The 14,974-nt window shown below is 42.1% G+C and overlaps 1 protein-coding gene across 2 annotated transcripts in view; it reads left to right on the top strand.

The window, feature by feature from the left end:
- Usp47 (ubiquitin specific peptidase 47) overlaps positions 1 to 13,305 on the top strand; it is a 100,421-nt gene extending 87,116 nt beyond the window's left edge. For both annotated transcript variants that reach the window (XM_057779509.1, XM_057779508.1), the window contains 8 exons: positions 3,655 to 3,830; positions 4,512 to 4,592; positions 5,595 to 5,710; positions 5,978 to 6,096; positions 8,994 to 9,124; positions 10,550 to 10,597; positions 10,686 to 10,816; positions 11,918 to 13,305. In XM_057779509.1, the coding sequence (XP_057635492.1) occupies positions 3,655 to 3,830; positions 4,512 to 4,592; positions 5,595 to 5,710; positions 5,978 to 6,096; positions 8,994 to 9,124; positions 10,550 to 10,597; positions 10,686 to 10,816; positions 11,918 to 12,092 (977 nt within the window). In that variant the 3' untranslated portion in view covers positions 12,093 to 13,305. The remainder of the gene's footprint in view (positions 1 to 3,654; positions 3,831 to 4,511; positions 4,593 to 5,594; positions 5,711 to 5,977; positions 6,097 to 8,993; positions 9,125 to 10,549; positions 10,598 to 10,685; positions 10,817 to 11,917) is intronic.
- The last annotated feature ends 1,669 nt before the right edge of the window (positions 13,306 to 14,974 follow it).

Genomic DNA, 14,974 nt, shown 5'->3' with positions numbered 1-14,974 from the left:
GCTTCCCAGTTCTTGTAAAACTTGTAAGTGAATATGCGTTCATCCTTTATCTTTGGAAGAGAACCTCAGGTGTCAGCCCCATATAGCTATTAGGAGTAGAAACGGAAGACAGCCCTGTTGTAAACATGAAGACCTAAGTTCAGTACCCAGAACCCATGTAAGAACAAACCCTTGACCAGCTCCGGGAAAGAAGGAAATGAAATGACTTATAGACTGGAAGGTCTATCTTTCAAATGAAAGAAATCAGTACTGAAAGTGCATAGTAACTGATGAGATCTAACAAACACCAGAATCCTTTGGCATCTGTATAGTCCTGTAGAAACTCAAGTGTAAAAATGTAGATTGCTGGCTACCATGGTGACAAAGAAGCAGAATCATACTGGTGCTTCTTAAGTTTCCATCCAGGGGCTATCTCAAAAGACACGTTAATATGCATGATTTTATATAGGTAGCCCTCTCAGCAGCTTTGTGAAGCCTGTTTTCCCTGGTGAAATACCCAGTTCAAACAGGTTCAGTTGTCTGGGGTCATATTCCTATAAGTTATGCCGCTAGGATTCCACTCTGGTATTCTGACTGTAAGCCACCACCGGATTTCCACTGTCACTTTTCCTGACAAGGAAACTACCAAATAGCAACTTCTTCCTGGCTACAGCCAGGCAGTAAAGGTGCTGAGAAGGAGGAGAGCTACTCTCTGGAGGAAGGACTTGCAAGTTTCTGGCTGACAAAGAACAGTAATTAAAATCAGTTGGCTAGTAGTCTCTACCTCAGTCCAGATCCAGCAAGAGCACTTGAAGTTAAAGTCCAAAGTCTCATTGTCTGTTCAGAGATTTAATAAACTCTTACTGGCCAGTTTAATCTTTCTGGAAATGTGTAGTAGGCTAGTCATACTGCTCACTGAAATAATAGACAGGCTACTAGAGACCATACAGGCCTGTCTGCAAAGAAAAGTTCTACATTGCTTCATGTTTAAAAAAAGCTTGGAGATGGAGAGAGGGATGCTGTTTCCCTATCTCAGCTAGACTGAGTAACTGCAGTCCTCAGTGACTTGAAAGTGAGAACACAGTGGGCTATGAGTGATGGCCTACTCACAGGCTGGAGTGGTCAGGTCTAGCAGATAATTTCAAATCCCAAGAGTGACCTATCATGCATAGCATCATAGCATTGGCGACTGACTTAGGCAGTAACTGAACTGTGTCTAAGATGCTGATCCTTAAGCCACCTGGTGTGCACAGGCATTCCTTAAGAGAGTAATTACCTGGTGTGACCTAGTTGCAGTCTATAGCACTAAGGGATGAACAAGGAAGCCAAGTAATGGATATAGTACATGTGCTTTGAAATGTCTTCATATAATTTTGGTATTTTAAAAACACTTGAAGTTGCATTATGAGGAGACTGAATCCTGTGGGATTTAGAGGCAGAAAGGAAAAGAGGTATGATGGTCGTCTCTAACAGTTACAGGTGCTGCAGGAAGTATGTATTTGCTGAGGCTGTAAGTGTAGAAAGTCTAATCACAGGCTACATAAAGTTCCCAGGATTTCAGTGAAAGTAAGTCTGTTTGGTGCTTAGCTCCAAATTAGACTGGATCAGTCATCCAACATTTATGTCTCCCATGACACAGCATTACCAGAAGCTAGGAGAGGAATCAAATGGCCTTGTATTTTGTTATTGTGTTGGGCACGTAGATCCTATGGGAGAACCAAGACTCAGTTTGGATCCCTGCCTATAACACCTTCAGAATTTCCAGTGTCTGGTTGAATAGTACAAATGTAAACTTGTTTGCCATATGATTAACATTTGGGGGCATTCCTTAAAGCTTAAAAGTTAGGATTCTAGCCCTGGTGGTGGCGCACGCCTTTAATCCTAGCACTTGGGAGGCAGAGGCAGGCCAATCTCTGTGAGTTCAAGGCCAACCTGGTCTACAAGAACTAGTTCCAGGACAGGTACCAAAACTACAGAGAAACCCTGTCTCAAAAAAAAAAAAAAAAAAAAAAAAGTTAGGATTCTAAGTAATTAAAAAAAAAATAGCCTCAGACATTGGTTAGTAAGCCAACCAAGCTCAAGCTCATCGCTATCTGTATTTTCTCCTACACTCCTTAACATCCACTGGTGCCTGTTTCATAACCAGGCAAGTAGTCAGTGAGGATTAATTCACTTGAAAAACATACTTAGAATGTTTCATCCACCCAGGAGCTGAGCTGGCCTGAGAATGTAAACCAGGAGTGTTTATGTCCTCTTGTAGAGTTGAAAAGAAAGGTGGGGGCTACTGACAGCCTTGGGGCTGTTGAGGGACAGCCTAGAAGCATGGCTGCTCTTGGGTTTGGTGCCTGCCTTATTACAAAAGGAAAAGAATTAGGCCTGCAACCACATTTGCTAGAATGTGAAGACCAGGATAGCTAGATGCTTTACAAGTGTAAGGCTGAATTGGGTAGGTATTAGGAAGGAATATAGTAAAATAGCTTATTGTGGTGCACGCCTTTAATCCCAGCACTTGGGAGGCAGAGGCAGGCGGATCTCTGTGAGTTCGAGACCAGCCTGGTCTACAGAGCTAGTTCCAGGACAGGCTCCAAAGTCACAGAGAAACCCTGTCTCGAAAAAAAAAATAAATAAATAAATAAAATAGCTTATTGACCAGGTATGGTGGCAACACCTTTAATCCCAGCATGGAAGAGGCAGACAGATCTCTGAGTTCCAAGCCAGCCAGGGCTACATAGTGAAACCTGACGAGAGAGAGAGACAGAAAGAGAGAGAGACAGACAGAGAGAGAGACAGACAGAGAGAGAGAGACAGAGAGGAGTTTATGAGAGGTATCAGGCACTGTGATAAAAGCTTCATAAATGTGTGAGCTCATTGAATTCACACATAGTACTGTGACACTGCTTTCATCTCTATTTCCCTATAAAAAACGGGCATGGAGTGGTACCCTGTGTCTCATGGCTAAATAAGCAGAGGAGACATGACCCAGCCAGATGACCAGAACTAGTACTATATGAAGCTAGAAATGTTTGTGTTTTAAGAGACTCCCTAGAGCAGCAGTTCTCAACCTATGGGTTGTGACCCTTTGAGTGGTGAAGGGATATTGGAAAACCAGATACTTAAAATTATGATTCATAATAATAGCAAACTTACAGTTATGAAATAACAATGATTTTTATGGTTGGAGGTCACCACAGTGCGAAGAACTTATTAAAGGGTTGCAGCATTAGGAAGATTGAGAATCACTGGCCTAGAGGTTTTGTAGATTATATCTATCGAGTCCTCAGTGCCTGCCTGGGTTTATATTTTGTCTGGCTTTTTTTTTCGTTAAGTGATATTACCTAAAAATCTAGTCAAAAGAAGAGATACTCGCCGGGCCGTGGTGGCGCACGCCTTTAATCCCAGCACTTGGGAGGCAGAGGCAGGCGGATCTCTATGAGTTCGAGTCCAGCCTGGTCTAGAAGAGCTAGTTCCAGGATAGGAAACAAAAAGCTACGGAGAAACCCTGTCTCGAAAAATCCGAAAAAAAAAAAAGAAGAGATACTTTTTCCTATTGACTTTATAATAAGAGATATACAAAAACAAAAGAAAGCAATTAACAAAAAAACATACAGTCTGTTTTACAACACTCAAAGGCTGCTTTCACATTTTGTTCCTGTTTTGTTTGGTTTTTATACTTAGGGTTGATGGTGCATGTTGATAAAAGAATCACCCTGGCAGCTTTCAAACAGCATTTAGAGCCATTTGTTGGAGTCCTGTCCTCTCACTTCAAGGTTTTCCGAGTGTACACCAGCAACCAAGAGTTTGAGAGCGTCCGACTGAATGAGACCCTTTCGTCATTTTCAGATGACACTAAGGTTGATTATGATAATCCTTATAGAATTAGTCCATTTTAAGTAATAGGTTTGTGTAAACAGAGACTGTTCTTTCGTTTTCCAGCCCCCACACCCAAATAACCCCAAAAAACTATATTAATTACAACACTGTTTGGCTAGTGGCTCAGAGATATTCTTAGGTAGCTCTTATATCTTAACCCATTTCTGGCTGTGGCTCACCAGTAAGGTTCTGGCGTCTTTCTCTTTCGGCAGCTACATGGTATCTCCCTGACTCTGCCTTCTTTCCTCCTCTATCTGCTTAGATTTCCCACCTTGAAATATTCTATCCTGCCATAGGCCAAAGCAGATTCTTTATTGACCAATAGCAATAAAATATATTCACAACATACAGAGGGGAATCCCATATCAGGTTTGAGAGCTGTTTGTAGCCCTTCCAGTGAAGGTGGAGTAGGTAGCCCCAAGGATAGGGTCACTGGCGGCTACTGAGTGTTTAGATTGTTCTTTGCTTGTCCGCCTAACAGGCATGGTTAAGTGTGAACTATGTCAGTTACAGTGCTAGTAATGGAGAGTCAGAGGTCAAGGTGTACCTGTTCCCCCAGGAGCCCATGAAGTAGGGGATGGGGAAACCACAAGATAACAACAGCGTGTGCCTGGGTTGCCCTGCTGAGGCAGTTCATCTAAAAGAATGTTCTCGATTCTTAGATCACAATTCGACTGGGGAGAGCACTGAAGAAGGGAGAGTACAGAGTTAAAGTGTGCCAGCTCTTAGTCAATGAGCAAGAGGTGAGTGACACTTGAGACTACAGGAGAGTACCTTCAGGACGAGATGGCTTCTGGTCATCTCTTCTGCAGTCCTCAGTTCTGCTGTGATAGTACACAAGAAACCCGTAAAACAGGCATGGCGTATTGTCACACTACGAGTGTAAGCAGGCTTTTCCTGCATTGAAAAGGAGCTAGATGTGTTTATGGTTGCCTTCTGGGAAGGATGGTACCGTGCTATGAGAGGATGGCAGCTGGCCTGTGTAAGTACCTTCTGTGTCCAAGGTCATCATGGTTTTAGAGGCTTCCCTGTAGTATGTTGTATGACATCAGTTCCTTCAAAGACTCATGTAAGCCCCATCAGTTAGCTCTGTGGTATAAGTCCTGTTTAATATTCCCAGTTTGTAAATGAAGAACCTGGCACAGAGAAGTTAGGTAATGTACTCTCTCAAGGTCAGTTTGAAATTTGTATAAAGGCTCCCAACAGGCTGGTTTAGGAAGTAATCAGAATATTTCTAAAATGTTCATGCATAACGTATAGAGATCTAGACAAATATGAACGCTGTAAACTTATTATTTACAATGCCTTCATTAATTAAAACAATGTTTTACCAATCATCTATCATCCAGTTTTCATTCATATGCTTCTTCTGAGTCTTTTATTTTATGTTAGAGATTGAGTGTACATTCCTTCATTGAAATCCATGGAACTGTGCCTTTTACTTTCAAAATTGTAGTTTTATAACAGATAGAGAAATATGAATGCATTATCCTAGTTAATCATCATGATAACTCTAAAGGAAGCTATTGTCCCAATTTGCAAATGAGAAGGCTGAGGCATAGGCTGTTAAGCAAGGCTGCTCACAACTGCAGATCCTATAAGTTATAGAGCTAACACTGAGAACAAGAAGATAGATTCTTAAATTCCTTTTGGCTCTTCCTTGTGCTGCTCAGCACAAATAAATATCTTCTTAACCCTTGCTTCACTGCAACACACAGGCTCTAATTGTGTGTTTATATTCCTAGCCATGCAAGTTTCTGCTAGACGCTGTATTTGCTAAAGGCATGACCGTGCGGCAATCAAAAGAGGAGCTGATTCCTCAACTCAGGGAGCAGTGTGGCTTAGACCTCAGCATTGACAGGTAAGTAAGGCCCCGGCACTGGCTGCTTTCACGCTGCTGTACCTTTCCTCCAGGATGTAGTGCTGAGTAGTAAGCAGAAGTGCTCACCTCCTTGAGTTTCCCTGGAGAAGACAGAATGTGATGTACTAGAGGCACTACTTCTGCATCACCCCTGAATTTTCATGAGAAACCATTTATTTTGTACTTTGAACACAGTTCATTTTTGGTGTCTGATGAATGTAAATTTTTGAATTAAATATTTCAAATCATAGCATTTTTTATTTTTAGGTTTCGTCTAAGGAAGAAAACATGGAAGAACCCTGGCACTGTCTTTTTGGATTATCATATTTATGAAGAAGATATTAATATTTCCAGCAACTGGGAAGTTTTCCTGGAAGTTCTTGATGGTATTATTGGGTTGTTTTTTTGTTTTTTTGGTTTTTTTTTTGCTTTGTTTTGAGTAATAAATAACAATTAGAAAGACAGTAGAGCTAATGGAACCCTAACCCCTTAGCTCCTGACCCCAGATTGATCTGTGAGACGTGTGCTGTATGGTGCAGTATTGTCAGCCTTGTCAGCATCAGGCTGTGGTTTTGTGCACTGGTATGTGTAGCACTAATTCTAGTTGGTCTTCAACCCAGAGTCAGATACAGGAGTTAATGCTGAAGATGACAAGCAGAGAGGCCAGCCACTAGAGAGTTCTTTTATCTCTACCCGTGCTCAGACCGAAAGGGGCGACCTCTCCTCAGACTATCCCCTCAGACCTCATCCACTGACTGCAGCTGTCTCCACCAAACCTCAGACTACACTGTGCTTCTGTCTCCTTCTGCCTTATATTCCTCTCTCTGCCCAACCACAGCCATATCACTCCTGTCTACTCCTCCCTAGCGCTGGGATTAAAGGCATGGGATCCCAAGTGCTGGGATCACCTTTGTGAGCTCTGTTTCTCTTTGAGACTGGATCAATCTAGTGTAGCCCAGCATGACCTTGAATTTACAGGGATCCATCTGCCTATGTCTCCCAAGTCCTGGGATTAAAGGTGTTTGTCACCACTGCCTGCCTCTAGTGACTTAGCTCTGCACTCTGATCTTCAGGCAAGCTTTATTTATTAAAACACAAACAAAATATCACTACAGATATGATTCTTGCTCCATCACTGAGATTCTTTTTTCTTATCTCTAACATAACTGCTTGCATTATTTTTAGAGATATCCCTTGTCTTATGCCTTTTAATATTTATTCCTTTCTCTCATTTTCTCATATACAAAAATTATAATTTAAAAGTTTGATTTTGGGGGTTCATTATACAGAAAATTCTGTTGGTATTTTCTTAGGCATGCTTATTATCTTCTTTATCATTGTCCCATATTTTATGTTGAGAATATGCTACTGAAAATGTGTCAAAGATGTTGCAAACAGCTGTGTTAGTGATCTAGGCTACTGCCACTTCAGAATGCTACCCACAGGACAGCTAAATGGCAGAAGCTCAGTCTTTACTGAGGTCAGAGGTCAAGGTGTTAGTGAATCTTGTTTCTATCTTTCTTGATCTTATTGGGGAGCTGTATCATCCATGTCACTCCCGTAGCTTCCAGAGCTTGGTGGCCTGCTTTTGGCTTGTAACCAGGTACTGTGCCCCATCTTTCCTTTCATCTTCACATGGCATTCTCTGTGTAGGCTTGTCTGTACCCAGACTTCCCCATTTTCAGAATACTCTAGCCATCTTGAATTGAGGTCCACCTGCTTATTTTAATTTGATTCTCTAACTATAATAAGGTTATTATTTTGGACTTGGATTCCGTGTCTGTTAGAGCAGGCAGCTAGGCCATGACAGGGACCTGGAGCAGCACTTGTGCCCACCAGAATGTCCACTCTCTCTTTTGTTCTGGGACTGACTCAATACTCTGCCCAGAGGAGTAGTGGGGGGAGTTGGCTTCAGGGAGGTCACATTGAGTTTTGTCTTACATGTTTTGATGCCACTTATGCCCACAATCTAGACAGTAAGATCATAGTTCTTAGAGAGTTCAGTAGCCCTTCTTACTACCTGTTTCTAACCTAAATCAGCTTAATTTAAGCAGGTAAACTTTCAATTACTTGACAACTTAACTGGGAGGCAAAGAACTACCAGAGCACCAGGTACATGTTGCATGCAGGTGTCCTTCTCTAGTGTGTGCAGCCTGAGAGAATAATAGCTTTTTCTGAGCAAACTGACCCAGGGTCATGAAGGTCACATAAATAGGCTAGTGCCACAGAAAGTGGTAGTGGTACTAGGTGGTATGTGTCTTCATTGTATCATGTCAGTATACATTTTAACATTGAAGTAGATGGATAAGAAATGAGTCATGTGATTAAATCTCAGCAATGTTTATTTAGCCATAATTGGCCAGATGTGGCTAGTCTTTGGAGCTATAAACAGGAATAAGCTAGGGATTGCCCACCACATGCATAGTCTGGGTGGAATGGAGCATCAGGTATATCTTAAGTTGCTAGTTGCTGAGACTAGCTAGCCACAATAGAAATTGCATGTATGTCTACCAGCAAGGTGACAGGTGAGCTGAATTTTGATGAGCCACTGAGTTTTGGCTTCAAAGAAAGAGGGATTGATGATCGTTTGCATGAATAAAGAAGCAAATGAAGGTGGCTTGATGGTAGTTTAGAATGGAGTCAGAGCCACTGGCGCTGCAAGAGACTGAAGAGAAGGTGATAGGAAAAGCAATGTCAGACAGGAGTTGGGAGGAAGCAGTGTAGCTTAGGACACTGATGTGCATATGGGCATATGAGAGTAGAGAGTTATGTGTGCAACTCCTTTTAAAGAAAGAACAGGAGCTGGAGGCATGGCTCAGCAACTAAGTGCACTGACTGCTCTTGCAGAGGACTCAAGTTCTATTTCCAGCATCCACATGGTACCTTTCAACCATCCATGACTGCAGTTCCAGGGGCTCTGATGTTCTCTTCTGACCTCCAAGGGCAGCAGACATGCCTATAGGCAGATATACATGTAGACAAAGGTACACATATAGGGAAAACACCTATACACTAAAGGGGCTCATTGGTTAAAAGATCTTGCAGCTATTTCAGAGGATTTGTGTTTGATTTCCAACACCCACATCAGGCAGCTCACTACCTTTTGCAATTTCTATCGTCAAGGGATCTGACACCTTCTGGCCTTCATGAGCCCCTGCATTCACACGCTTTAAAAACAAAAAGAGTAGATCTTTATGTTTAGTTAGGAACTACAGGAAAAGTAAGTTTATAAGTAAGCCCTCAGAGAACATAGATTGCTGGGTGTAATCCTGCATGTCCTTAGGTGTAGAGAAGATGAAGTCCATGTCACAGCTTGCCATTTTATCAAAACGGTGGAGGCCTTCAGAGATGAAGTTGGATCCCTTCCAGGAGCTTGTATTGGAGAGCAATAGTGTTGATGAACTGCGGGAGAAGGTAGGTTCTTTTGAACAAAATTAGCTAATACATGTATGTTTTCCTGCGTTGTGTAGGAAGTGAGTACCAGCCACTGTTGTCAGGAGTCTTTCTTGTCTCTGTCTGTTAGGGTCCCTTAGATCTCCTCGTGTTTTGAAATTACTTTGTTTAAAGGAGGACTTTCACTTTTCATTACTTAGCCAACTGTGTACTGTTTTTGAAATCAATTAGAAGTTGTTAAACCGTTGTATGGCTAAATGAACAAAGGATAGAGAATTGAATGGAGGTCCTAGGCCATACTATTCTGAACATACCTGGTGGCATCTGGTCACACTTGGGTGTGGTTGGTACTTGAAAAGGAAAATAGAGTGAAGATAGGCTTTGCATCTTACAGTAATTCAGGGGTCTCAGGGAAGGGAGAATTGCCCTCTCCATCAGTGGTTCTACTTCAGTGGGCAATTTGTAAAACCTTTAATGTCCATAGTGCATGCCAGCAGTCCGCACACTTGAGACGTAACTCAGTTGCAGTTGCCTGGCATGTGCAAGGTCCTGGGTTTAATCTCCAAATAATTGTAAGTATATTGTATTTACAGAAGTAAAGGAAAAGGACAGATATGCTTCTTAAATATTGGGATAAAAATACTTCTGATCTAGTGCTAAAAGCCAGAAAAAGAAAGGCATGCTGCACAAAAACTTAACTGTTCTATATGACTCCAAATGGTAATTTAGAAAAACAGCTTACAAACAAAGCTAGAAGACAAAGACAGGAGGAAATTATTTGAAACCAGCATGGGACACCATCCCCCTGAGGTGGGGGATTGTTTGTTTGTTTGTTTGTTTTTTATTTAAGTCAAAAGTCTCATTCTGTAGACCTTGCTGGCCTTGAACTCCTAGCACTGAGATCACAGGCACGTACCACATTCACTGATGCCCCTAGTGTAAGTGTGACCACTGTCTTAACAAAGAGAACATAAGCAGCTTAATCTGGCAAAGAATAACATCCTTTTTGAGCTCTTCTCAGTGCAGATTTAGAAAATCAAAATAATACCTAGACCTGTCCAGCTTTGGGGCTGATGGGCAAGATCCTGTCCCTCTGATAGGTTTCCAGAGTGGCAGGCGTTGTCAAGGTGCCATCAGCACTTCAGCTGAGCAGAGTTCCACATCCGGCAGTGTGGTCAGGGGTCTATGTTTCTACAGTGGTGTGGGATATGAGGGTAGAGATAGCTCCTAGTAGAACTTTATGCTTTTAGAAATGTGTCGAGTGTGCTAGCATGTTCCAGGATATGGGATCTGCATCATGAGTAAAGAGGCAGATTTCACTGTCTGCTTCTAGTTTTTTAAAATCAAATATATTAGTTTTTAAATCCAGCTAATTTTGGTAGAAAAGGAAAATAACTTCTCAAGAATAATTTTTAAATAAACTTGCATATAACTTTTCTTTTCTAGTTGAGTGAAATCAGTGGCATTCCTTTGGAAGACATTGAATTTGCCAAGGTAAAGCCTGAGAACATTTGCATCCTGGTGCTGGGTGCCACAAATGTGACCCGTGCTTTGACTCATCAGCCATTTTTTCTCTCCTCAGGGTAGGGGAACCTTCCCCTGTGATATTTCTGTCCTTGATATTCATCAAGATTTGGACTGGAATCCTAAAGTCTCTACCCTGAACGTTTGGCCTCTTTATATCTGTGATGATGGTGCCGTCATATTTTATAGGTAAAGTGTAATGGTTTTGTTGCTAGTGCTGATGTATTTGTAGTGTTGTACCTTTACACTGAGCAGTGGAAATACAGTGAGGGCTGCACACCACAGCTTGATGTTTAGAGTACCTTAGTTAAAATCAGAACACTGTACTGCCCCACACCTGTGACCCCAGCAACAGAGAAGTAGATGCGGGAGGATCAGGAATCAGAGCCAGTTTCTGCTATATAATGGGTTTGAGACCAGCCCCAGCCTCAGCTATGTGACGTTGTTTGTTTGTTTGTTTAAGCTTTTTAAAATAGGATTTCTTTGTGTAGTCCTGGCCTGAAACTCGATTTGTAGACCAGGTTGGTCTTAAACTCATTGAGATCTACCTGCCTCTGTCTCCCAAGTGCTGGGATTAAAGTCGTGTGCCACCACTGCCCAGCTGTGAGACCCCATCTTAAAACTCTCCCCTAAAAGTAACAATAAGTAAAGGAGGAGCCAGGCAGTGGTGGTGCATTCCTTTAATCCCAGCACTCAGAAGCAGAGGCAGGTGGATCTCTGAGTTTGAGGTCAGCCTGGTCTACTAAAGCAAGTTCCCTATGTGCTGTGACACATATGCCCATTCCCAGTAGCGCACAGCAAACAAATACGAAACAAAAACCAATGAGATTAATTATAATTGCAAAAAAATCTGTTAATCCAGTACATACAATGTTAATACAGCATGTCATTGACATTTGGGGGTAGCTTACATTCTTTGATTTATAGATGTCTTAAGAGATGCTGTGTATCTGACTACCGTGTTGGACAGCACACATACAAAGGAAAATGATCTTTGGAACCTGGAGGTCAAATCTAACTTGTTTCCCTAGCTCTTTACCTGTAAAATGGTGACAGTGCTGTTTTTCCTGAGAATCCAGGCTCTTTCATAGAGTTATCATCTGTTATAAGTAAATGTTCAGTAATGCAGATTGTATTACTTTTAATACTCACGTGAGATGATTCTGTATCATTTTAAGAAATGACATGATTCACATTAGTAACCTAGTACATCCTGGTGTGTGAGAGCAAGAAGAGGAACACAGTAACGTCAGTGGCCAGCTGGTCTAATGATTTGTATTTCACATAAAGGGATAAAACAGAAGAAGTAATGGAGTTGACGGAAGAACAAAGAAATGAACTGATGAAAAAGGAAAGCAGCCGACTACAGAAGACTGGACATCGTGTGACGTACTCCCCTCGCAAAGAGAAAGCGCTCAAGATCTATCTGGATGGGGCGCCAAATAAAGACGTGACTCAAGACTGACTGCCAGTGTAGCCTTCTCCCTGACGGTTGGTTTAAGTAATGGTTCACTACTGCTGGGTAGTGCCATTTTGGCCGGACGTGGTTGGGGTAATCCCATGACACCAGCACTGATTGGACCGCCCTTCACCAATCAGAAGCTCAGTGCCCAGTGGGCCACTGTCTTGACTTGGAATCATGTTGTGCACTATGGTCAGATGTACTGTAAAGCCAAGGATGTGCAAAGAGAAACAAACAAAGCCTGCTACTATGAAAGGGGAGGGGGACAAGTAGATTCATTGATTGCGGACAAATGTGCACATAGCCGCTAGTAAAACTAGCCTCAAACAGGATGCTCATAGCTTAATAATAAAGCTGTGCAAAGGCCATGAATGAATGAATCTTCTGTTTATTTCATTGATACACACATTACCTCATTGACAGTTTGAAGCAAATGCAACTGTGTTGACTCTTAGCAGCAAAGGGGCTGAAGGAGTTCTTAGAACCAGCATCACCCATAGAAGAATTAGGAAGGTGTGTCTTTATTTTATTTCACTTTTTACAAAGTATTAAGAACCTTAGCGAAACAGCCCAGTATCTCTTTCCCTTTGGCCACTGCCAGTAAGTGTATTACAGCTGCTGCAGGTTTGTGATTAGAACCAACTGTACTTGAGCTATGGATGTAGAGAATGTCTCACTCCTTCACTCAGCATGTAAATAAAGGGGTCCTGCTGAGTTCTCCCGACTGCAGCTCTGCTGTTTGCCAGGGTTCTTTGCCTCATTCGTCATGTCCTCAGCAGCCGCATGGTTGCTCATTGAGGGATCTCTGTTCAGTAGCTTCAGTCTTTTCTCTGTACATTTATTTTCAACAAATTGCTTCAAGTTTGAGTCTTCTAGAGTGCTTGTAAAGTCCCATTTTGATTTTTTAAGAGTCGATTTGTAGTTCTGTAGTGTAACTTTGGGGAACCATCTGCTCATCACATGGAATAAAGTTTCTCGGGGGCCTTGGTGTAGACTTGGTGCCACATGATTCATTGCAGCGTGTGCTAGCGTCAGCAGGCTTCTTCTGCTCTGCTAAATATGACTTCTAAGAACCCAGTTCTACATAAACTTTGAAATACTATCTAATTTATAAAAGTCGATAAAAAGGTTTTGGTAAAACTTTTTCATGCAAGATGCTGTTTACAACAATGAATACGCCAATAAAAATTTGTTCATGTTGCTGTGTTATTTTTTTGTCATTAAACCTCTGGGGACATGAATCTGGGTACAGAATGAATTTGTTGTCTTTAAGTATGGCACTTTGTTACCTGTGTGGAATAAGTATCACACTCTCTGATGAAGTGTATTTATAGTAAAGTTCTTCAAAGGGTTCTGACAGTACTTCAGAATCAGGTTTTTACCCTTTCCTTTTCCTTTTAAGAAATACTTAATGAGGGCTGGAGAGCTGGCTCCGTGGTTAAGAGCACTGGCTGCTCTTCCAGAGGATCTGAGTTCAATTCCCAGCAACCACATGGTGGCTCACAACCATCTATATTGGGATATGATGCCTATTCTGGCCTGTAGGCATACATGCAGATTCAGCACCATATACATAAAATGAAAAATAAACACTTAAGAAGAAATACTTAATGAGAACATAGCAGATGTTGACTGTCATTTGAATATAATTAAGGTATTCTATAATATCTTAAAAGTCTCTTGGGTCTGGTTCAGGCTTGGGACATAGACATTAATCTCCCCAGGACTGACTTTCTGGCAAGCAGCAGAAGTTGGTAGAGTGGGCTTACTTGCCTTTCTTCTGGTTTGGCATAGTGTCCTCAATGGCTGGCACAATTCATCCCATGTCTGCCCCTTGGTATTTGCCTTCTGCTCTGGGTTTATTGCTGCTGTGCGAGTCTTTGCAGGCATGTTGCACATACCAAGAATAGAGGAAATGCTTCGTAGAAAAGAAAACTTAAAGGCCAGCTTCTCAGTGCATGGGGGTGAACCAGGAACAGGAACTTTCTCAGTGAAGTCACAGAAGTGAGAGGCAGCTTCTCGGGGCTTCAGGGAGTTGGCATATCCTGAAGCAGAACAAATGCACTGAATTGTGACCATTCTCTAGGGGCCACAGAGGTTTTGAAGGGCTTTTATTAGGGCAGATGAATTGTGTCAGCCAGGTACAGACTGTCAGAACCATGTAGCTGTACTTCCGAGGCCCTGGCTAAGGTAAAGAGCATTCTAGTCAAGAAATTCATAGCTTTGGTTTCATGGCTATGGCCCAATCAGCAGGCCTACAGGGACAGTAATGGTGACAAAGTAGAGGAGCCTGCTCTAGAAGATTAATATCTTGTCATAGAAAGTATGCTGCAGTTAGAAAGATGGATGATTCCAGGCCCTGGCTGTACTGTGGGGATATGGTGGCACACCCATAGTCGGAAGCAGCCTGATGGTCTGAGCTGTTTGGGAGCCCATGATGTAAATCTGTACCTGACCTGTGACTCTGGAATGCAGGAAGATCCTCTGCTGGGTTCTAGGATTTTCTTTGCCATTGAACTGTCAATCTCTCTAGACTCATCTCTGGTCAGCATCAAAGACCTTGCAGTTCTCGAACCTATGATTTGCAAGTTACAGAGTCATGTGTGGATTATTTCACCCAAATAGTTCTGTACAATTTTTGAAAAACAACTATACTTTGGTATCACTTATAAAAATTTTGTGAATCCTGGAATCAAATGCAAAATGGTATGTGTGAAGTTTTCTAGGGGCTAGAAGGTGGCCTGTGTCCAGTTTGCAAGAGTTCATGTCTCAAAAGAGGCTATTAGACACCTCAGCTGAGTGAACGTGGAATCTGAAGATGCTCCTTCAGGGCAGCCAACATGGGGGAGCCATCATTCCTAGACCTGTGGTTTTTTTTTGTAAGT

Source organism: Chionomys nivalis, chromosome 8, assembly GCF_950005125.1.
Source record: "Chionomys nivalis chromosome 8, mChiNiv1.1, whole genome shotgun sequence".
Taxonomy (NCBI): domain Eukaryota; kingdom Metazoa; phylum Chordata; class Mammalia; order Rodentia; family Cricetidae; genus Chionomys; species Chionomys nivalis.
The sequence above is the reverse complement of the archived record's forward strand: the minus strand, read 5'-3'. Positions and strand labels throughout refer to the sequence as shown.